Source organism: Phyllobates terribilis, unplaced genomic scaffold (assembly GCF_046119375.1).
Source record: "Phyllobates terribilis strain yellow unplaced genomic scaffold, ASM4611937v1 Scaffold_9__5_contigs__length_417890890, whole genome shotgun sequence".
NCBI classification, from domain to species: Eukaryota; Metazoa; Chordata; class Amphibia; order Anura; family Dendrobatidae; genus Phyllobates; species Phyllobates terribilis.
This window is the reverse complement of record NW_027362769.1, coordinates 341,136,965-341,160,791: the sequence shown is the minus strand read 5'-3', so window position 1 is coordinate 341,160,791 and position 23,827 is coordinate 341,136,965. Positions and strand designations below refer to the sequence as shown.

The window sequence follows — 23,827 nt, the reverse complement described above, 5'->3', positions numbered from 1 at the left end:
TCTTTCAAAAAAACAACCAAGGCACAAAATCCTGAACAAAAAGAAACCCAGATGTGTGCATGAGATTTCCGGAATCTCATAGACTTTGCTGGTACTGCAAAACACAGCTGAAACTTTGCATAAAAAAACGCATCAAAAAACCATGATGTGTGAACATAGCCGTACTATTACATATTGGGAGAGGATCTTGGAGATGGGAATACCTCTTTTAGGCTAGCTACACCGCCATGCCACCAGGCCGAATTGTCGAGCATCAAGAGACCATCACCCCTTCCCCTGGCAAGCAGGAAGCCTCAAGACAGGGGAGCAGTGTGCTCCTGAAGAAAGATCTTAAGACAATCCCTATGTGCCCACGATGCTGAAATGCTCCGGATTTTTCCTGAGCGTTTCTGCATCTCCCTGGCAGAAAAAACGCATGCGGATTTTACATGCGGATTGTACATGTGGATTGTACATGCGGATTGTACATGTGGATTGTACATGTGGATTGTACATGCGGATTGTACATGCGGATTGTACATGAGGATTGTACATGTGGATTGTACATGCGGATTGTACATACGGATTGTACATGCGGATTTTACATGCGGATTGTACATGCGGATTGTACATGCGGATTGTACATGCGGATTGTACATGCGGATTGTACATGTGGATTTTACATGCGGATTGTACATGCGGATTGTACATGTGGATTTTACATGTGGATTGTACATGTGGATTGTACATGCGGATTGTACATGCGGATTGTACATGCGGATTGTACATGCGGATTGTACACGTGGATTGTACATGTGGATTGTACATGCGGATTGTACATACGGATTGTACATGCGGATTTTACATGCGGATTGTACATGCGGATTGTACATGCGGATTGTACATGTGGATTGTACATGTGGATTGTACATGTGGATTTTACATGCGGATTGTACATGCGGATTGTACATGCGGATTGTACATGCGGATTTTACATGTGGATTGTACATGCGGATTGTACATGCGGATTGTACATGCGGATTGTACATGCGGATTGTACACGTGGATTGTACATGTGGATTGTACATGTGGATTGTACATGTGGATTTTACATGTGGATTTTACATGTGGATTGTACATGTGGATTTTACATGCGGATTGTACATGCGGATTGTACATGCGGATTGTACATGCGGATTGTACATGCGGATTGTACATGAGGATTGTACATGTGGATTGTACATGCGGATTGTACATGCGGATTGTACATGCGGATTTTACATGCGGATTGTACATGCGGATTGTACATGCGGATTGTACATGCGGATTGTACATGTGGATTTTACATGCGGATTGTACATGCGGATTGTACATGTGGATTTTACATGTGGATTGTACATGTGGATTGTACATGCGGATTGTACATGCGGATTGTACATGTGGATTTTACATGTGGATTGTACATGCGGATTGTACATGCGGATTGTACATGTGGATTTTACATGTGGATTGTACATGTGGATTGTACATGCGGATTGTACATGCGGATTGTACATGCGGATTGTACATGCGGATTGTACATGCGGATTGTACATGCGGATTTTACATGTGGATTGTACATGTGGATTGTACATGTGGATTTTACATGCGGATTGTACATGCGGATTTTACATGCGGATTGTACATGCGGATTGTACATGCGGATTGTACATGCGGATTGTACATGCGGATTGTACATGCGGATTGTACATGCGGATTTTACATGTGGATTGTACATGTGGATTGTACATGTGGATTTTACATGCGGATTGTACATGCGGATTGTACATGCGGATTGTACATGCGGATTGTACATGCGGATTGTACATGCGGATTGTACATGTGGATTGTACATGCGGATTTTACATGCGGATTGTACATGCGGATTGTACATGCGGATTGTACATGAGGATTGTACATGCGGATTGTACATGCGGATTGTACATGCGGATTGTACATGTGGATTTTACATGCGGATTGTACATGCGGATTGTACATGTGGATTTTACATGTGGATTGTACATGTGGATTGTACATGCGGATTGTACATGCGGATTGTACATGTGGATTTTACATGTGGATTGTACATGCGGATTGTACATGCGGATTGTACATGCGGATTTTACATGCGGATTGTACATGCGGATTGTACATGAGGATTGTACATGCGGATTGTACATGCGGATTGTACATGCGGATTGTACATGCGGATTGTACATGCGGATTGTACATGTGGATTGTACATGTGGATTGTACATGTGGATTGTACATGTGGATTTTACATGCGGATTGTACATGCGGATTGTACATGCGGATTGTACATGCGGATTGTACATGCGGATTGTACATGCGGATTGTACATGCGGATTGTACATGTGGATTTTACATGTGGATTGTACATGTGGATTGTACATGTGGATTTTACATGCGGATTTTACATGTGGATTTTACATGCGGATTGTATATGCGGATTGTACATGCGGATTGTACATGCGGATTGTACATGTGGATTGTACATGCGGATTGTACATGAGGATTGTACATGTGGATTTTACATGCGGATTGTACATGCGGATTGTACATGTGGATTTTACATGTGGATTGTACATGTGGATTGTACATGCGGATTGTACATGCGGATTGTACATGTGGATTTTACATGTGGATTGTACATGCGGATTGTACATGCGGATTGTACATGCGGATTGTACATGCGGATTGTACATGCGGATTGTACATGCGGATTGTACATGCGGATTTTACATGCGGATTTTACATGCGGATTTTACATGCGGATTGTACATGCGGATTGTACATGCGGATTGTACATGCGGATTGTACATGCGGATTTTACATGCGGATTTTACATGCGGATTGTACATGCGGATTGTACATGCGGATTGTACATGCGGATTGTACATGCGGATTTTACATGCGGATTGTACATGCGGATTGTACATGCGGATTGTACATGCGGATTGTACATGCGGATTGTACATGCGGATTGTACATGCGGATTTTACATGCGGATTTACATGCGGATTGTACATGCGGATTGTACATGCGGATTGTACATGCGGATTGTACATGCGGATTGTACATGCGGATTGTACATGCGGATTGTACATGCGGATTGTACATGCGGATTTTACATGCGGATTTTACATGCGGATTGTACATGAGGATTGTACATGAGGATTGTACATGAGGATTGTACATGCGGATTGTACATGCGGATTGTACATGCGGATTGTACATGCGGATTGTACATGCGGATTGTACATGCGGATTGTACATGCGGATTTTACATGCGGATTGTACATGCGGATTGTACATGCGGATTGTACATGCGGATTGTACATGCGGATTGTATATGCGGATTGTACATGCGGATTGTACATGAGGATTGTACATGCGGATTTTACATGCGGATTTTACATGCGGATTGTACATGCGGATTTTACATGCGGATTTTACATGCGGATTTTACATGCGGATTGTACATGCGGATTGTACATGCGGATTGTACATGCGGATTGTACATGCGTTTTTCCTGCCAGGGACAAGCGGATGTGAAGCGTTCTTCACTTGCATTTCCACATGCGGGTGTCAAGCGCTTTCCAAGAGATTTTAGCATCACTTGGAAAGTGCTTGTCAACTTGGTCACACTATATAAATCCATGCAACCGACATATATAGTGTGACCAAGTTAGTTAAAAAAAAGAATAAAAATGGTAAAAAAAAAAAAAAAAAAACATTATACTCACCTTCCAATGGCCCCCGGTCTCCTTCTCTGATGCGTCCGGTCTCCCCTGTGTCTCGCGGTGGTGTAAAAAGACTTTCCATGATAGGTCACCTGACCGCCGACGTCAGCGGTCGTGAGACCTGTCACATGACTGAATGACGTCATGGAAGGTCCTTTTACTCCATCGCGAGCCACCGGGGAGCCAAGATGTACCGGATAGAAGACCGCCGGCCATCAGAGTATACTGTGTTTCTTTATTTTAAATTCTTTTTTTTTTTACATGCCTCCTCTTCTCCAGACCCGTGTACCATACTCACATTGAATCGCTTAATATCCGCATGTGCACATGTAGTCATGCGGATATTAAGCGATTCAATGCAAGTCAATGGCGGCAAAAACGCCGCGATTCCGCAAAATAATTGGTAGTGCTGCGTTTTTTTCCGCAATGATTATCCGCAGTGGAAATTTCCGCAGCATGTGCACAGCACATGCGGATTATCATTGGGGAACATAGCAGACCTACTAACAAGCGTTTTTTAAGCATTTCTGTGGCAGAATTGCCGCTGTGGAAACGCTTAAAAAACGCATCGTGGGCTCACAGTCTAAGATTGGAGTAAAAGGGATGTGGTCATGTAATATTTTTAGAAGAAATTGAAAGGGGTTGTCTCTTTTGAAGACCTCCATCTAAGGCCTCATTCAGATGTCGCTGTATCTCGGTCACCGACTGGCCGCTTGTCTCCCGAGATCCACGACCAGTCCGTATCCGAGATACACAGACGTCTGAATGAGGACTTACGATGAAGGAGGAGGTCATTTTTGGCTAGTCACTCCCCCCACTGAGGCCACCTTAATGGATAGACAACCACGTAATATATGAAGGCATCAAATGTAATAAAGTTATAAAGAAATAAACATAGAAGCATAGAATGTTAGAGTTGGAAGAGACCTTCGGGGTCATCATGTCCTGCCCTTCTCAATGTAGGATTCGCTAAACCATCTCAGACAGATGTCTGTCCAGCCTCTGAAGACTTCCATTGAAGGAGAACTCACCACCTCTCGTGGTCTAAAAATGCTGAATAATTGTCAAGATGTCTCCAGCGTCAGTGCCAATGTGGATTTAGGGCCCCTCGTTCTTGGTAACGGTGGAAGTCAAGAAGGTTGGACCCAACCGTTCCTTTTATGACCTGTCTGGTGATTCATCAGTCGTAAAAAGTCTTCTCAATTCATGAAACCAGTCACATTTTTTTGTACATTTTTATTTTCTTGGTGTTTTATGTCTTTCTTGGTTCAGTAGTTGTTATGCTTAGTGCCTCATTCTTAAGTCTTCCATTACTTAGGACTCGGAGATTAGATTAACATCTTCACATTCCTTCGATATCATTACAACACAAAAATACAGACAAGGTCCCGAAATTCCGGTTTTTCAAAGCTTTTGACTTCTCACCACTAAGGCCACATTCACATGTTGAGTGTTTTGTGAGTTTTTTACCTCAGTATTTGTAAGCCAAAACCAGGAGTGGGTGATAAATACAGAAGTGGTGAGGTGTTTCTATTATACTTTTCCTCTGATTGTTCCACTCCTGGTTTTGGCTTACAAATACTGAGGTAAAATACTGTCCCCATTGGGGCTCACAATCTACATTTCCTATCAGTATGTCTTTGGAGTGTGGGAGGAAACCGGAGAACTTGGAGGAAAGCAAGGCTGCAGTGCTAACCACGGAGCCATATCTATAAATCTATGTCTTGGTATCACCAAATATGAAAATATTTTTCCCATATGATGAATGCCAAAATGTAAAAAGAAAACCCTAAAATTCAGAATACCTGTTTTGTGCTCATTTTACCTCTCCCGCCCCCCCAAAAAAATGAATAAAAGGAAATTAGAAAGTTTTATTGACCCCAAAATGGCACCGATAAAAACGGCAGCTCATACCGCAAAAATCAAGCCTTCAAAAAGCTTTGTCAACCAAAAAATAAGAAAATTACGGCTCTTAAAATATGGCGGCTGAAGCCAAATCTTATTTTTTTTTTGCATATTCCCTTTTTTTAAGTAGTTGAACAAAAAAAAAAAAAAAACGATATGAATTTGGTACCCACATAACCATACTGACCCATAGAACAGAGTTGCCAGGTCATGATTACCACAAAGTGAATGTCGTAAAAACAAAATCTCTAAAATGACTGCCGAATTACTTGAGAAAGGTGCAATAGAGAGAGCTGAAAGGTAGCTTGTACAGGTGAATTAAAGGGGTTATCCAGGCTTGAGGTACAAGTCTGCAATCACTATGTGACTGGAGACTTATAAATCTTCACATTGCGCGCACTTCATGGTGTGAGGGCTCTCCGGTGCTGGCAGCGGGATCAGATCTTAATGTGACCGCAAGTCTGTGATTTCGCCACAGTCTGACTAGACATGTCCGACCTATCTCAATACACTTGAATTGAGGGTGGCTGGACACGTCTAGTCGGCACTTGACCGCATATATGTAAATCACATACTTGCCAGACTTGTGAATCATCACAATGCGCACTGTCAGGATTCTCCGGTGCCGGCGTGGCGAGTGAGCAGTCATGTGACCAGAAGTATGTGATTTGCATACTTCCGGTCACATTCCGATTAGACTTGCTCAATATGCAAGTCTAGTCAGCATGTGACCACTTTTATGCAAATCATATGCTTACAGTCACGCGCTCTCCCGGCACCGGAGAATTGAGACAGAGAGCACTGTGCTTTCTGTGAGGATTCACAAGTCTGCAGTTACATAGAGTGACTTCAAACTTGTACCCCAAGCCTGGACAACCCCTTTAAGTATCGTTCTCACTTTTTTAATGTGCTGCCTCATCTTTGTTTGTTCTGGATATTTGTGCCATTTCTCATAGCTGTAAAGATGGGCCATTAATCTGGCGTTTACTTCATGGAAGGAGGAAATTGCCCGTGGAAGTATCCCTTTAAGAGCTGCTTAACCTCTGTCACTGCGGAGCAATCTTTTAATCACCCCAGGATATTGCTTTTGTCTGCAGAGGAAGGATGCATAGTTTCTCAGACAGTGAGAATTGCTGGATGTCGTTAGTAGTCGGATGGTTTTCGTGCTCGTTGGCATACGGCTTGTTGCCTCCGGGGCTGGTAGGAATTGAGTACAGGTGGCGTCTGATTGAAATATTCAAGTAAAAACAAGTCAGGTATCTCCGGACATATCTTCGCACTAGACCTTTGGGTTATCTTTCTGTTTTGGAAATGTAATGAATTTTCATACATCTGTAACTGAATATCCGTCATTGACCACTGAGCACATGTTAAAGTAGGGCAGGAAAGTGCCGGGTATTGCACAGCGTGTAGAGCGGCATGTAGCCCTAAGGGTATATTCACACAGGGCAAATAGGCGTCAGATTTTTTTTTTTGTCTGGTTTTTGGAGACACAGTAACGGCATTGTGGATATGATCTTATCAAAAGTCACCCACATGCTTCTTAAAACATCCAGGGAAATCCACACGTAAATTGCCCCGCAGTGCGTATTTCCAGTCTGCAGAATGTCACTTTTTGCTGCAGATTTTCTTTGCAGTGCATAAGATAAAATCCGCTGCAAATCCAAATCAAACATATTGGTTACTTTTTTTCAACAGTAGAAATACATCCCTTGGGGACATATTCAAAAATAAATCCACTGGGCTGCCATTTTAGACCTGATAAGGCTGGTGTATTTACTTTGAAAATCCATGCCAGAATGTTAGAGTGAGAAAGCTCATGAGTCCAAGTGTATTCACACAACCTTGTACGCCATTAAAGCACCACTCCGCCGGAGTGGTATCACTAATGCATGTTCCCTGCCCCAAGTAATATACTTGCTATCTTCTGCTCTTCCCGGCATCGCTCCGTTCCCGTTCTGACCGCATCTCCTGACTGACTGGAAGTCAGAGGTAACGATCACAAGCTCTCAGTGTAAGTCTATGAGAGCCTCGTTTTGGCCTTGTTCCTCGCTCTCATGAACTTGCATTAAGAAATGACCTCCAGCAAGACGACCGGAGCGGCACTGGGAGCAGAAGAAGACGGCAGCTGGTAAGTATTGTACTATAGGCAGGGAACAGACATTAGTGATACCATTTCAGCCGTGAAATAAGATAAAAAAACCTCTGAACTGGTGCTTTAAGTAACGGTAACACTTTGAGTGACAGACCCCATGTTCAATATGCTGGCTGTTATTAGTAGCTAGTATTTCATTTCTGTGCGTAAGGCCACTGTGATCTAGACACAGCCAAACAGAATATTAAAAGAAATGTATGATCATATAATGAACCTTATGCTTAAGGAGGACTGGTCACTGGATTCTGTAATTTAAACTGAGTACCTCCTCCAATTGTTGCTGCTCCACTGATTCTGGAACAGTTTTCTTTTTGTTTTGCCCCCCTCTCTCCCCATTGATAAAGATGCAAATTTTCTCTTTACACACCCAAAACTTCTTTGTGGGTGTTTCCTTTTCTCCTCTATGACTCTGGCCAATCAAAATGTGGCTGCATAATAGAGGAGAAAAAGCAAACACCCACAGAGAAGATTACTGCTGCAGTCTAATTCAGGTGTGCTCACTGCACAGTCACCATGTTGTTTCCTACTACTTGAGCGCTGGAACACATAAGAGAAGCAGTGCTTAAGTGCAGGAGCACAGCAGAGCAGCGGCGCTGGAAATCAGGAGCACAGGAGAGCAGCAGCACTGGAGAGCAGGAACACAGGAGTGCAGCAGCCCTGGAGAACAGGCGCACAGAAGATCAGCAGTGCTGAAGATCAGGAGCACAGGAGTGTAGCAACCCTGGAGAGCCGGAGCACAGGAGATCAGCAGCTCTCAAGATCAGGAGAGCAGGAGCAAAGGAGATCAGTAGCACAGAAGAGCAGCAGCCCTGGAGAGCCAGAGATTAGTAGAATAGCAGTGCTAGAGAGCCTGCAGCAGCGTTGGAGTGCTGGAGCACAGAAGAGCAGCAACGATGAAGAGGTGAGTACGGGAGAGCAGCAACCCTGGTGAGCTAGAGGACAGGAGAGCCGCAGCACAGGAGAGCGGCAGCACAGAAGAGCAGCAGCGCTGGAGAGTGGAGGCACAGGAGAACTGCAGCGCTAGAGAGTTTGAGCTCCACACCTAACTGTGTTACAGGCCAAGTTCTGTGTTGCTTTGCCTCCTATGCTTCAGCTCTGCTGTTCTTCTGTTCTCTGCCACTCCATTATCAGAAAGGGTCGTGGCATCTGTAGAGTTCTCCGCATGTTCACGTGAGACAAATTTAATCTCAGCATAACTCACTAAGCCAGGCTGCAGCTGTGACCTTCTCTGTTGTCGTTTGTGTTTTCCCCTCTATGACATGGCTGTGTTTTGATTGGCCAGCATCATAGAGGAGAAAAAGCAAACGCCCACAGAACTTCTGTGGTATATGCTTGATTGGTTGAAGGAAAAAGTTGCATCTTTATTACCCGACGGACTTAACTTTAGAACTGAGGGGCACAGATGAAAAAGGAAAAATGTTCCAGAATCAGTGGAGTAGCAGCAAATGGAGGAGTTACTCTGTTTAAATTAAAAAGGTCCACTGAAAAGTCCTCTTAAAATCAGGTTTTTGTTTTATTATTTTTTTTAATATCTCAATCTGAATTAAAAATAAATATGAAACTTTGCAGTTTTCACTCTGGCAATTGGGTATTTTGGACTCCTGCTTCCTGTTGTTTCAGGACATCCACATGTACATTAGCAGCAATAGACTGACTCCGACCCTATCTGTTGTATTGAAGCATCTAATGAGCATGTGCAAAGATCATTGTGAAGAGGGGGGGAGCAGGGTCAGCTGTGAAATATCTTATTGTGATTGGTGGATTCTGTGTTACCTGTCATTGTAATCCTGGCTGTGATGATAATGAGACTTCTTAAAAGTCTTCTGTATAGAAAAGAGAAGTATGAGTTTAAAAATAGCCCGACTTGCCAAGTGTGAAATTTTTTTTTTTTTTTTTTTTTAAAAATCCAATTTTTAAAAAAAAATACATTTGACACCAAAACCTGATTCAATCAATGATTTATTTCAGATGATGCATTTCTTTTTAAAGGGCAGGAGGAGAATGAAAGGGGTTGTTCCATAAGTAACATTTATAACTTATACAAGGTTTAGATGAAAAATCTAAAATTGCCGATTTCCCCATAAAATTTTGAATTCCCTGTGTGGGTACTGAGCTGTAATGGGCATGTGTGACCACCACTCTGATTGGAACAGTGGTCGCACATGCTCACTGTTGCTCCAGTCACAGGAGATTTTGGGATCACAGTTTTTGTCCAGTAGTTGGACCCCATCGATCATTCTTCTGCGGCTAGGTGATTTTTGTTGTTTATGGGACAACCCCCTTTAAGGAACTTACATTTTCTGATGATTTTAAAGGGGACAATTATTTTAAATGGTGCATGTTAGTGGGCATCAGATTTACATTGGCAAAGTAGACGATCGGCAGACAAGTGGAGGATTACGGGTATTCTTAATCCTCAACAAATTTGTTTCTAAAAAATATAGACTGCACTTGTGATGAAATTCTCTTCCCTGGAACCAATGTTATTTCGCTACCCCCCGGCCACACAGAAGCCTCCTGACTCATAGAAGTTGTTGTTTTACTGAAATCAAATGATCTGTCAGGACTCAAACATCACCCTGCCTTCTCGAAACGCGCTTAAAAGGCTGCTGAACATTACAGATGATTTGCAGACCTGAAACGCGCTGAGCTAAAATGCATCCATGCAGAGCTATTGTTACTACAGCCACCGGCTTAAAGGAAAACTCCACTTTGAAAAATCACAGTTTAAATATATACAAAATGTCCAAAACTTTTCCTGAGTTCATATCCATAGTCTAAATCAAGACATTTTATGAGCTCGGATCAGGGAGGACATATTACATGTAAAAGGTGTAGGTGTCTCTCAATAACTGGTGCATTATTTTCTACAGAAAAGTGTCCAGTTTCAAACCTTATTTATTCCCTCTGCCCCCTTGAATATTCTGGTTTTTGTTTTTTTTTAAATCCGCCTTACAGTTCCAGAGATATAGACCTTTTTATTTAGTACTAATTTTTATGGCATTTAAAAGGGGCGGTGCTCACAGTAATTATTCGGAGCAGCCCAAAGACACGCCCATGAGGATCCCGTGAACCACGCCCTCTTCTTAAAGACCATAAAAATCACTAAATAAAAAGACTCATCTCTGGAAACATGGCGGATTAAAAAAAATACAGAATGCTCAGGGGAGCAGCGGGAATAAAATAAGAGAAAAAAATAGAAATTTTTGACCTGATGAAACGTCCTCTTAAAGGATATGGACACCTTTGGAGGCTACTTTTTTTCTATTGTTTACTGCTCTTTGACTAGGTTACTGGCCACCCCTGCTGTCTATCAGAGGTGGTCTGTTTCTAAGGTACCGCTTACAAGCTTTTTTTGCTACATAACTTGCAGAAGATGTCCGGTAATGCACACATGGAGGGCAAAACAATAAAATAATGGATTTATTATGAGATGTAAGTGGCATCTTGAGGGAAATAGAATTTTATATTTAATCTTGGAGATCTTCCTTGTCTTGTCTTCCTGCCCTTTCGTCGGCTTGGACACGTTCTGCATTCTTCACAGAATCACTCGGTCGTCCGTGCCAGGGATGTGAAAGTAATATTTCTTTTTGTTGTTTTTTTTGCAGGTTATTCCGAAAGACTACAAGACGATGACGGCCCTGGCTAAAGCCATCTCCAAAAATGTCCTCTTTGCCCATCTTGACGACAACGAGAGAAGGTATAATGTCCGATTGCTTGGGTTCGTTGTAGAGAAGCCAGTGGTGGGGCGTCTAGGCCTTGAAAGAGCGCTCCAGTAATAATGTCCCGAGTGCCTCTTTATAATATTAAGACACCACAAGTGTCCTCTTAAAAAGTAATCATGCCATGAGTGTCCCCTTATAAAGTAATAATGCCCCGAGTGTCCCCTTATATAGTAATAATACCCCGAGTGTCTCCTTATATAGTAATAATGCCCCGAGTGCCCCCTTATATAGTAATAATGTCCCGAGTGTCCCCTTATATAGTAATAATACCCTGAGTGTCCCCTTATAAAGTAATAATGCCCCGAGTGCCCCCTTATATAGTAATAATGTCCCGAGTGTCCCCTTATATAGTAATAATACCCTGTGTGTCCCCTTATATAGTAATAATGCCCCGAGTGTCTCCTTATAAAGTAATAATGCCCCGAGTGTCTCCTTATAAAGTAATAATACCCTGTGTGTCTCCTTATATATTAATAATGCCCCGAGTGTCTCCTTATAAAGTAATAATGCCCCGAGTGTCTCCTTATAAAGTAATAATACCCTGTGTGTCTCCTTATATAGTAATAATGCCCCGAGTGTCTCCTTATAAAGTAATAATGCTCCGAGTGTCCCCTTATATAGTAAATAATACCCCGAGTGTCCCCTTATATAGTAATAATACCCTGAGTGTCTCCTTATATAGTAATAATACCCTGAGTGTCTCCTTATAAAGTAATAATGCCCCGAGTGTCCCCTTATAAAGTAATAATGCCCCGAGTGTCCCCATATAAAGTAATAATGCCCCGAGTGTCCCCTTATATAGTAATAATACCCTGAGTGTCTCCTTATATAGTAATAATACCCTGAGTGACCCCTTATAAAGTAATAATGCCCCGAGTGTCCCCTTATAAAGTAATAATGCCCCGAGTGGCCCCTTATAAAGTAATAATGCCCCGAGTGTCCCCATATAAAGTAATAATGCCCCGAGTGTCCCCTTATATAGTAATAATGCCCCGAGTGTCCCCTTATATAGTAATAATGCCCCAAGTGCCCCCTTATATTGTAATAATGACCCGAGTGTCCCCTATATAGTAATAATACCCTGAGTGTCTCCTTATATAGTAATAATGCCCCGAGTGTCCCCTTATAAAGTAATAATGCCCCGAGTGTCCCCTTATATAGTAATAATACCCTGAGTGTCTCCTTATAAAGTAATAATGCCCCGAGTGTCCCCTTATAAAGTAATAATGCCCCGAGTGTCCCCATATAAAGTAATAATGCCCCGAGTTTCCCCTTATATAGTAATAATACCCTGAGTGTCTCCTTATATAGTAATAATGCCCCGAGTGTCCCCTTATAAAGTAATAATGCCCCGAGTGTCCCCATATAAAGTAATAATGCCCCGAGTGTCCCCTTATATAGTAATAATACCCTGAGTGTCTCCTTATATAGTAATAATGCCCCGAGTGTCCCCTATATAGTAATAATATCCCAAGTGTCCCATTACAAAGTAATAATGCCCTTATGGATGCCATTATAGTTGAGAAGCTAAGGCCTAGGGTTTTGGGGTAACAGAGGCTGTAATCCTTAGGTTAATGGGAAGAATTGCACTGCACCCAGTAATAGCCATTGATCTCCTTCTACGTCTGACAGGAGAATAACTACCGGATTCGTAAAATGTATAAATGATAAACTTCACGTTTCTGATGAAATTTAATTGTAATATTATTAGTTAATAAAATAAGATTGATGTGTGAGGAGAATGTCCTATTCCTGAGGCCCTCACGCAGCGTGGGCATGTCACGCCTGAGAAATTTCTGTAAGAAATTCCAACCAGCTACACATCCGGTAAACACGGCTGACAGGGGAACTTCCCCAAATGTTAGCAGGGGTCACAGTGTCCGAGGTCAGACGGTCATGGGACCGTAGTCATCCAGAACCCACACACCAACAGGATGACACAAACATGGCCATCGCTAAGGAAGCGCAGTTCAACTGTCTCTGACCCGCGGCCCGGCGGGGCCCATCTCTGTTCACTGTACTGCTCTTCATGTGCAGAGGAGGCGACGGGCGACAGCGTCAGACTGATGGCTTTCACAGGCTGAGAGAGAGCTCAGCGGTGACCTGCGTGACCGAGACTGACCAACTCGAAGCCAGCAGTTATGGAGCAGCTAGTAAAGAAGACTATTGTTTTTCCACACCATTTTGAGATTCCTCATAAAGTCTATAAAACGTTTTACTGTTGGCTCCTGGGGTTTGTTTGCGGTCTGGATGCTTAGTCAGCCTCGACACGAAGCTATATGACCGCTGCGTGACTACTTCATTGCCTGTGAAATTTCATCACATGGAGGCAATAAAGAACATATATTGGTCAGTCTCCGATTTCTGCATGGATCGCGAGTTCTTAAGTCTTGTGTCAGTGGTCGGTGACCATGAAGGAACTACGTGGTGGAAACAGTCCGTCCATAGCACCGGTGAAAGCCTGTATTGGGTTTACCGGAGTGTAGACCCCAACGAACTTATCTTTGGGGGTACATTATTAAAACCAGTACCATCCATTGGAGTATTGGTCAAGAATGATCACATGACTGATTTTACAAAAAAAAGACACCATGGGGTCACCTAAGCGATCTCTGAGATATTGTTTTACATACCATGCACTAATTTAGGGTTTGTCGGAGTGTAGACCCCAGTGAACTTATTTTTGGGGGTACATTATTAAAACCAGAACCTTCCATTGAGGTATTGGCCAAGAATGATCACATGGCTGATTTTACAAAGAAAGGCGCCATGGAGTCACCCAAGCGATCTCTGCAAAAACGGAGACATTGTTCTGCATACCATGCACACATCTATAGCTTTGGTAGGTTCACTGGTTGGTAATGTACCCACTTTTTGTTCTTTGTGGAATTTTATTGATCTCCCTGTTATTTTTTTCTTAATCTGTTTCCAATAGTTTCTATTGTATGAATTTGTATTAAAGAGGTTGTCCTAAAAAACAGCACAACTCACCCATCCACTGGATAGATAATAAATTTATGATCCATCTGGTCAAAGGGGGGGTCCTAAAGTCCCCTTTGAGAAGGGAGTGTTAGTGAGCATGTGCGACCACTTCCTCATTCAACGTCCAGTGGTCGCACATGCTCACTAATAATCTGATCACACAGGAGGCTTTGGGATCAGAGGAACCCCAGGAATCACATAGTTATTAATCTATCCTGATGAAGGCTTTAAGCAGCCGATACTGTAAGCAGACAAAACGCGTTGTGTAAACTAGTGTTTTAATAATCTCTTATTTTTAAATAAATGCTCATTGAAGCAATCAAAAAGACACCGTCCTTGATTCAATCGTGGCAGCAGAAGACAGCGCTGATCCCAGTCTCCATTTCTGATTTGAGAAGGGAGTGTTAGTGAGCATGTGCGACCACTTCCTCATTCAACGTCCAGTGGTCGCACATGCTCACTACCAACCCGATCACACAAGAGGCTTTGAGATCAGTGGAACCCCAGCAATCACATAGTTATTAATCTATCCTGTGGACAGGTTATAAATATCATTTATGGGACAGCTCATACTGCCGTCATCAGCAGAGGCAATTTTCAGATGTTTCATGTCATGACTTCAGCCTGGCCCAGTTCTCTACTTATCAGTACCTCCAGCGAAATCGCCAAACATTTCCAAAATTAATGTAGCATAATATTCACATATTTGGGAGCCATGATCATCATAAGCCCTTCTGTTTCCCATGGCACAGTTTCAATAAGGCTAAGTTCCCACCATAAGCATTTGGTGTATTTTTTCCTGCTACTTAATTTTATGCTCAAAAAACATTGCCATTTCCAGCCAAAGCACCAAATACTCATCGTGGGAACTTATCCTTTGGGCTTGTTCTCACGCTGCATTTTTACGACTTATTTTCAACTAAGGGTGAAATAAACGTAGCGTTTTACAGTGCCAGCAAAGATATCTGAAATATCGTGCATGTAAAAATACGTATATTTTACGCAGCCAAAACTCTGTTTTTTTGGTGCCTTACAGTTTTCCATAATCAGGACCCTCCATCTACCAAAGTTTCTATAAAGTAAGAAAAGTCATCCAAAAAGTCAAGGTTCAACTAACTATATTATGGTGCTGCCTCTTATATTATTAATGTTGGAATTTGTGACACGCACCGATGTGTTTGCCGGAAAACACTCATCATCTTGTCATATCAGAGGGTAAATGGACTCCCACTATGTTTTATGAGCAGGAACTCTGCCCTCCAGAGTAATGTCTACAGATTAATGGCTTTAATAGGAGATGTCAGAGCTGTTGGCATACAGGACAGAGGACTGACGGGAGTGTGTTATCTTACACTTTTATGGGTATTGTTCGCTTTAATGGAAGTGCGGAATGGAATTCTTTATATTTCCTTTACATAAGACACCTGCCATATTGGTAACGTGAGACGTTTCACAGCCTTTGATATCTTCTAAGACGTTGCTCTGGAGAAGTCTTCTGTTCTGCACCAGCTCTCAGTAGATGGTTAAGGCTGGGGCTACACGGCAGCTTTGTGCCGTTCCTACATTGTGGTGGTATAGAAGTGAATGGGGTCTCATTGAGACTTCAACGAGCAAAGTCCAACCTTATGTTAGATATTTTGCAACTTGCTTGTTGCGACCCCATTCACTTCTATAGCGACGCGATAGGGCAGCGACACCTCAAACTTTGGACTTGTGATAACTGTGGTGGCCAAAGTTGCAGTGTAGCCCTAGCCTGACTTTCCAGAGAACTGTTTAGCCCTAGCCTTAGGGATCATTCAGACGTCCATGCACGTCAATCTGACCTGACTGGCCGCAGCTCTTCCGACCCTTGTGTGACAGCATCAATGAAGTATGATATGTTCCGGTCTGGAGACCCACAGCCTGTCCATGCAAGATCAGACCGAAGTGCATATGTCACAGGTGTGTCAGATGTGACAGACAGTCTCCCTGCAGTTGGTTGCAGAAGATCTCTTCGTTTGGCAATACAAACACCTTCTTAGTTGTCTCACTCTAGAACCCAGCGGCTACTTCCCACCTGCTAATTGACACCCAGGCCTGGGTGTTTAAATACTTTCTGTTTGCTACAGGGAGGGGCCGGTGATATTCACATGTTCCCTTGTGAAGGCTTGGAGCTATTGCAGTCTGCTTACTTCCTCTCTGGTGCTACGAGGACATGTGGTGTAATCTTTGTGAAGTCGGCTCAAGCTAAGTTACCTTCCCCCGTGTTTGTCTACCTTGTTTTCTTTAGTTGTTAGTGGGGACTGACCAGTGCTTACCCCCCCCCCCTTCCCTATCCAGTGCCAAGCTCTAGGGAAATACAGGGTTTAGGTTCCTGTGCGGCGATTGGTGAGGAACCAATATAGGGACGTTAGGGGAAACAGGGTGATATCAGATCAGCCTAGGAGGTCTCAACTCCCCCTTTCCCTAGGGTCTGGCCTCCCCTCTTCCCTTCGTGTTGCACTTAGTCTTTCTTACACCTTGCGTGACAGCATGAACATATAAATGAGCCCTTAAGGAGTTCTCCAGCTAAATTAATTTTCCAACTGAGGCCCTATTCAGATCATGTGTTTATGCCGGAAAAAGCTCCCAACATCCACACCAAGGCCACAATTCATCAGTCAGTTTTCGGCATAAATCTGTCATAAAACTGTTCGAAATGTCTCAAAACTTGTGTGCAGCTCACAGTTTTTACAACCTTTTGCGGCTTTCGGGTGGTTTTATACTGATCTATGTCCCAGGTATATCTTACTCCAGCGCAGCCTGACATAGAAATCTCGTCTTAATGAATCGGGGGCCATTTTGTACTCAGAGGGCTCCAAAAAACAAAGTTTGTTTTGGACTTCCACACTATGGAGGCTTGGCGTAATGTATTCTCCACCTTCTTTATGCCCTATTTGTGAATCACAGTGTGGTCCCCAGTAGCCTCAATAAGCTTAGAGCGTTCCTACGAGGAGTGTCCCTCACTTTGGAGGACCTATCATGCCCTAGCGCTACAATGACAACCCGTTAATTTCACTGAATACCATGTAATGGTTCAAATGTCCAGTGGAGGCGCTGCAGGCAAGTGAACACATGCTGCCAGGTTCTCCCATGAATTATAACTGATTGTTGGGGTCCCAACAATGGGACACCCAGGAATTAGCTTATCCTTTTGGTACCCTTCTATGAAAAAGTGATTGTTTATCTATAACGTTCTCTTTAAAGGGAGTTAAGTTATCCTACTAATTAAAGTCTCTATGATCTACCTGTGGCTACATATAGGGTCAATCTTGCTACAGATGGGCATGTCATTTACTTTTTCACAATCTCTGTGTCTTTATGGGGTGCACTTACTTCAAGATAATTCGGAGCTGACTGCGCATGTGCAGAGCTGACTGCGCATGTGCAGAGCTGATTGCGCATGTGCAAAGCTGAGTGCGCAAGTGCAGGGCTGAGTGCGTGTGTACAAAGCTGATTGTGCATGTGCAGAGCTGAGTGCGCATGTGCAGGGCTGAGTGCGTGTGTACAAAGCTGATTGTGCATGTGCAGAGCTGAGTGCGCATGTGCAGGGCTGAGTGCGTGTGTACAAAGCTGATTGTGCATGTGCAGAGCTGAGTGCGCATGTGCAGGGCTGAGTGCGTGTGTACAAAGCTGATTGTGCATGTGCAGGGCTGAGTGCGCATGTGCAGGGCTGAGTGCGTGTGTACAAAGCTGATTGTGCATGTGCAGAGCTGAGTGCGCATGTGCAGGGCTGAGTGTGCATGTACAGAGCTGATTGCTCATGTGCAGAGCTGAGTGCGCATGTGCAGAGCTGAGTGTGCATGTACAGAGCTGATTGCTCATGTGCAGAGCTGAGTGAGCATGTGCAGAGCTGAGTGCGCCTGTACAGAGCTGAGTGCGCATGTACAGAGCTGATTGCGCATGTACAGAGCTGATTGCGCATGTGCAGAGCTGATTGCACATGTGCAGAACTGATTGCTTATGTTCAGAGCTGAGTGCGCATGTGCAGAGCTGAGTGCGTATGTGCAGAGCCGATTGCACATGTACGGAGCCGAGTGTGCATGTAAAGAGCCAAGTGCGCATGTGCAGAGCTGAGTGCGCATGTGCAGAGCTGAGTGCGCATGTACAGAGCTGAGTGAGCATGTAGAGAGCTAAGTGTGCATGTGCAGAGCTGAGTGCTCATGTGCAGAGCTGAGTGCGCATGTGCAGAGCTGATTGTTTATGTTCAAAGCTGAGTGCGCATGTAGAGAGCTGAGTGAACATGTACAGTGCTGAGTGCGCATGTACAGAGCTGAGTGCGCATGTGCAGAGCTGAGTGCGCATGTGCAGAGTTGAGTGAGCATGTACAGAGCCGAGTGAGTATGTGCAGAGCCGAGTGCGCATGTGCAGAGCTGAGTGAGCATGTGCAGAGCTGAGTGCGCATGTGCAGAGCTGAGTGCGCATGTGCAGAGCTGAGTGTGCATGTACAGAGCTGATTGCTCATGTGCAGAGCTGAGTGAGCATGTGCAGAGCTGAGTGCGCCTGTACAGAGCTGAGTGCGCATGTACAGAGCTGATTGCGCATGTACAGAGCTGATTGCGCATGTGCAGAGCTGATTGCACATGTGCAGAACTGATTGCTTATGTTCAGAGCTGAGTGCGTATGTGCAGAGCCGATTGCACATGTACGGAGCCGAGTGTGCATGTAAAGAGCCAAGTGCGCATGTGCAGAGCTGAGTGCGCATGTGCAGAGCTGAGTGCGCATGTACAGAGCTGAGTGAGCATGTAGAGAGCTAAGTGTGCATGTGCAGAGCTGAGTGCTCATGTGCAGAGCTGAGTGCGCATGTGCAGAGCTGATTGTTTATGTTCAAAGCTGAGTGCGCATGTAGAGAGCTGAGTGCACATGTACAGTGCTGAGTGCGCATGTACAGAGCTCAGTGCGCATGTGCAGAGCTGAGTGCGCATGTGCAGAGTTGAGTGAGCATGTACAGAGCCGAGTGAGTATGTGCAGAGCCGAGTGCGCATGTGCAGAGCTGAGTGAGCATGTGCAGAGCTGAGTGCGCATGTGCAGAGCTGAGTGCGCATGTGCAGAGCTGAGTGCACATGTGCAGAGGAGATTGGGCATGCAACAATGCAGGGAGCCCACCAATCGATTCCAACTGATGGCAGTTGATGTTACTATTGGAAATGGATTTCACAAATAAAACTGAAATATGGGGCTTCGGTATTTATAAGTGCCGCCATATGGCGCCTCCATAAGGCACCATATTCTTTCCTAATAAAATAGCATGTAATAGAGCATACCACATTTTTTTTCTAACTTATGTAACCTAGCAGCACAGAGATGTACAGTATGGCCCTATAGCGGTATGTGGACACTGTATTTCGGATCGTACAAGATGCACATTTTACTAATTAAATAAATACAGATACGAGCGCTCCGTATCTTTGTAAACTTCAGTGATGGCTGAAGATTATCAACATATGCAGGCATGTGCCGGGAGATAGTTACATGGAAGTGCTCTGGATACAAGCTGCAGACCCTGGTCTCATCTTTCACATGGGAATTGAGCTAGGATTCCCTGCCTCATGCTTACGGTATTTTTTTTTTAACAGCGAAAAATGCCTGAAGTCAGGAAAAGTTCAACAATTCCTGCTATTCTGCATTGCCTGCTGTGAAGCTTCCCCTTTTTGACACAAGTCAACTGCAGAACTGAGCTCAGGATTATGGAAAGGGGAGAATGTTTGCAATAGCGGGTACTCAACATAGGGACGTGCAAACAGTCTGATATCAGCTTCTTTTTAAAAAATGGATCAGAAAAAAAACGGAGGCAAAACGGAAGATGAATGAAAGAAAAACTATCCATTTTTCACAGATATGAAAATGGAAATGGATTTGTGAATGTAGCCCAAATCTGAAATAAACTACTAAGGATATGTGCACACAATATCTTTTTCAGGCAGGTGAACCCATCAAATTTTTCAAGAGTAGTACAATTCAGCAAATGGCAGCAGAAAATCTCTGAAGAATAGTCAGGTCGCTTTGGAAACCTGAAGCGGTTAAAAGATGCACAAAAGTCTTAGCCTATGAGCAGCAAGTTGTTTTTACATGCATATGTTCTTAGTGTGACAACTCCACCACTCACGGTGTCCTATCGAGGGCTGACAGAGTTGTCAGGATTGTGAGTGACAGCTCTACCGCCCAATCTGAGGCAGAGGAGTGAGTATTGTGATTGACAGCTCAGCCGTCCTATGTGGCTGGGTCTGTGGGATCTACTCCAGGTGTCATCTATTCTGGGTGATTACAGGGCTATTTAGCACTCTGACAATTTTCAGAGTTTTGCCAATTGTAGCTGGTGGTTGTAGTGGTGTGTATGTGTATGTGTATGTGTATGTGTATGTGTATGTGTATGTGTATGTGTATGCGTATGCGTGTACTCTGTGTTGTATTCTGATCTTCGTTGCCGACCTTGGATTTACCGTTGATCATCCATTTGACTTACCCCTTTGTCTGGATCTGCTACCTTTCTGATTCTCTGATCTCGGACTGTTACCTGTCTATGCTTTTGTATTTTCCTTTTGTCTATTATGAGTCCTCTTGGTGCTGACATAGGACCTCTTGACTATCCTCTTGACTATCATACCTCCGGTAAGTCCGTGAGTAGTGAATAGCGTCATACTGAGCTCCTTAAAAACTGCCGTCAATCTCTGAGAGTAGTATTTAAAACAGACTTGGGGGTGGAGCACCATTTCACGATCCCCTAATCGGCCCCTCGCAATGCGATTGTGAGGAGCCGATGGATTGCCATGACAGTCAGGGGTCCACTAAAGACCCTTGTACCTGTACAGGTACTCCTGTGAAAGACAACCTTTGTGTCATTGCTGTACATAGCACAAGCTATTGGATGATCACAGGTTCAAGTCTCCTATGGGGACTAACAAATACAGTGAAAAGTAAAAAAAAAAATTTATGAAAAAAAAATATGCTAAAATGCAAATCACCCACTTTTCCCCCATTAAAAATTAAGAAATAAAAAATACAATATTTGGCATCGCTTCGTTCTTAGAATTCCAATCTATCAATATATAAAATAAATTAGTGCGATCGGTAAAGAAAAAAAATAAAAATGTCAGAATTATCTTTTCTACCCCAAAATGATATTAATAAAAACATCAGTCGGGGCATAAAAAACAAGCCCTCACACAGCTCCATAAAATTGAAAACGGAAAATGGCGTAACATGCAAAAAAAAAAACAAACATTTTTTTCTTACAAATTTCAGAATTTTTATTTCACCACTTAACTAAAACAAAAACTATGCATGTTGGGGGTCTCCAGGCTATGACGATGGAGTAATAAAAAAGTTATGGTTCTTGGAATAATGGGAGAAAAAAAACAAAGTGCAAAAATGAAAAATCGCAACCAAATTTTTCGTTTTTTGAGCCAAAAAATGGGTGAAAAAAAAAAGTGTTTTTTACTTTAAGGCGGACATGTTTCCTTGAATACAATAGTGTAACTTACCATAAGGTTCAAGAAATTTTACAAAACCAAACACGAGGTGATGTGGACCTGAACTTGTTCTACCCCATCTTGTGAGGTAGCGGCTGCTCTTTCATTGGCCTTGGAATAAAGTAAGAGTGGCTAAGATTTCACCTAACAAAGATGGCCTTTCAGCCAGCCACAACAGCTGGACGGGCCTTCCTCACACACCAGGGCCTGTCAGCTGCCGTAGCCACATACAGACTGATGGAAACCCAATACTTTAACCCTTTGGCGCCATCAATTTTATGTGTTTATAGTATAATGTAATGTTTAGCCTTCTGGAATTTTATAATAATAATTGGGAAGTAGGTGAAATAATGTCAGCTCTACCAGCTTCTGCAGTAAATCCTACCAAGTCTACGGCTCAGTTCACATTTGTAGTGTAGACGCCTGAAATGTAAAAAAAAATTATTTAGACATATATAGCAGCTTAAGAAAAAATACTCCTTTTCTCCAGTTTGTTTTTTTTTTTGTTCTTTTTTTCAACATGCATTTGACCAGGTCATTTAGGTTCCTCCACCCAAAATATCTTACAAAAAGATCTATACATTTTTTCTACATTTTTCTCAGCGGAATACGTGTAGAAACTTAGTGTTTCTAGACGTCTAAAACGTATACATTTTCCTGATTGTATCAATAAAAACTAGTTGAGAAAAGAAGGCATTTGCACAACATTGGGCTTCCAGCCGGACTTCCAACTACAGATACTTCATTGACCTCGCGCCACCTAAAAGGTTATCATGGTGCAGAGCAAGATGGCAATGGGGGTCTAAATGTCATGCTAGGTATGGGAAGAATGCAGCATACGACAACGGGAAAAGGCGGGGAGCCTAGAAACTAGAGAAAGCAGAAGTGGAGACCCCTAACAACACCTTGACTCCCCTATCGTCCCTAAATAGGTTCCTCACCTATCGACGAGCAGGATACCTAATCCCTACTGACCCTAGAGCTAGGCCCTAGGTAGGGATGGGTGAGCACTAGTCAGCCCCACTGTAACTAAAGACAAACCAGGGAAACAGACAAGGGGATACACTTAGCTTTGAGAAGACACCAGAGAGATCATGACTACAATCCTCAAAGGAACTCCAAGAAGAAACTAGCCGACTGCTAGAATTCCAGATCTGAACAAAGGAATTAACTCTATCACCAGCAACTCTCTGGAGAAACTGAGGGTATTTAAAGATCCAGCAAGGGTGTGTTAATTAGCAGCAGAAGGTGGAGATCACCGCTGGGTCCTAGAAAGGGAGGGATGATGAAAGGATCAAGAAAGTGTCTGCAGGGCCAAGCGCAGCAACCTTCTACAGCCGGATCCCGAATGACTGTCTGTCATACCTGACATACCCGTGATTCTCTTCAGTGATAAGTCCGGCTTTTGTCTTAGACGTGATAATAGAGGGACAATGGTCTGGTGACTATGTGGGTGACGCCATAAAGAGGCCTTCATGAGGGAAGGTCACACCAGTCCTCCTAGAATTATGATATGAGGGACCCATCTAGTCTTCATTCCAGGTGCACTGACAGCTCAGCGTTTCCTTGATTTGGTCGTGGAACCAATGGTACGGCCATTTCTCTTAAGTGTCCCAGGAGCCATTTATCAACATGACCACACCAGGTGCTACTGTGAGTGAGTGGCCTTAACATGCTACCATGGCCTGCAGCGTCTCCGGACTTGTGTCCTATCATTGCAAAGGCAGCTGCCAGCAGCGTATCTTGATGATTTGCTGCCCAAATGCATTCAGTGCAGCCGAACCTTCCTCA

General features: G+C 43.5%; 1 protein-coding gene across 4 annotated transcripts in view; it reads left to right on the top strand.

Annotated features, from left to right (window-relative positions):
• PRKAR1B (protein kinase cAMP-dependent type I regulatory subunit beta) overlaps positions 1 to 23,827 on the top strand; it is a 234,048-nt gene that overhangs the window by 51,047 nt on the left and 159,174 nt on the right. For all 4 annotated transcript variants that reach the window (XM_073648024.1, XM_073648025.1, XM_073648027.1 and 1 more), the window contains one exon: positions 11,451 to 11,542. In XM_073648024.1, the coding sequence (XP_073504125.1) occupies positions 11,451 to 11,542 (92 nt within the window). The remainder of the gene's footprint in view (positions 1 to 11,450; positions 11,543 to 23,827) is intronic.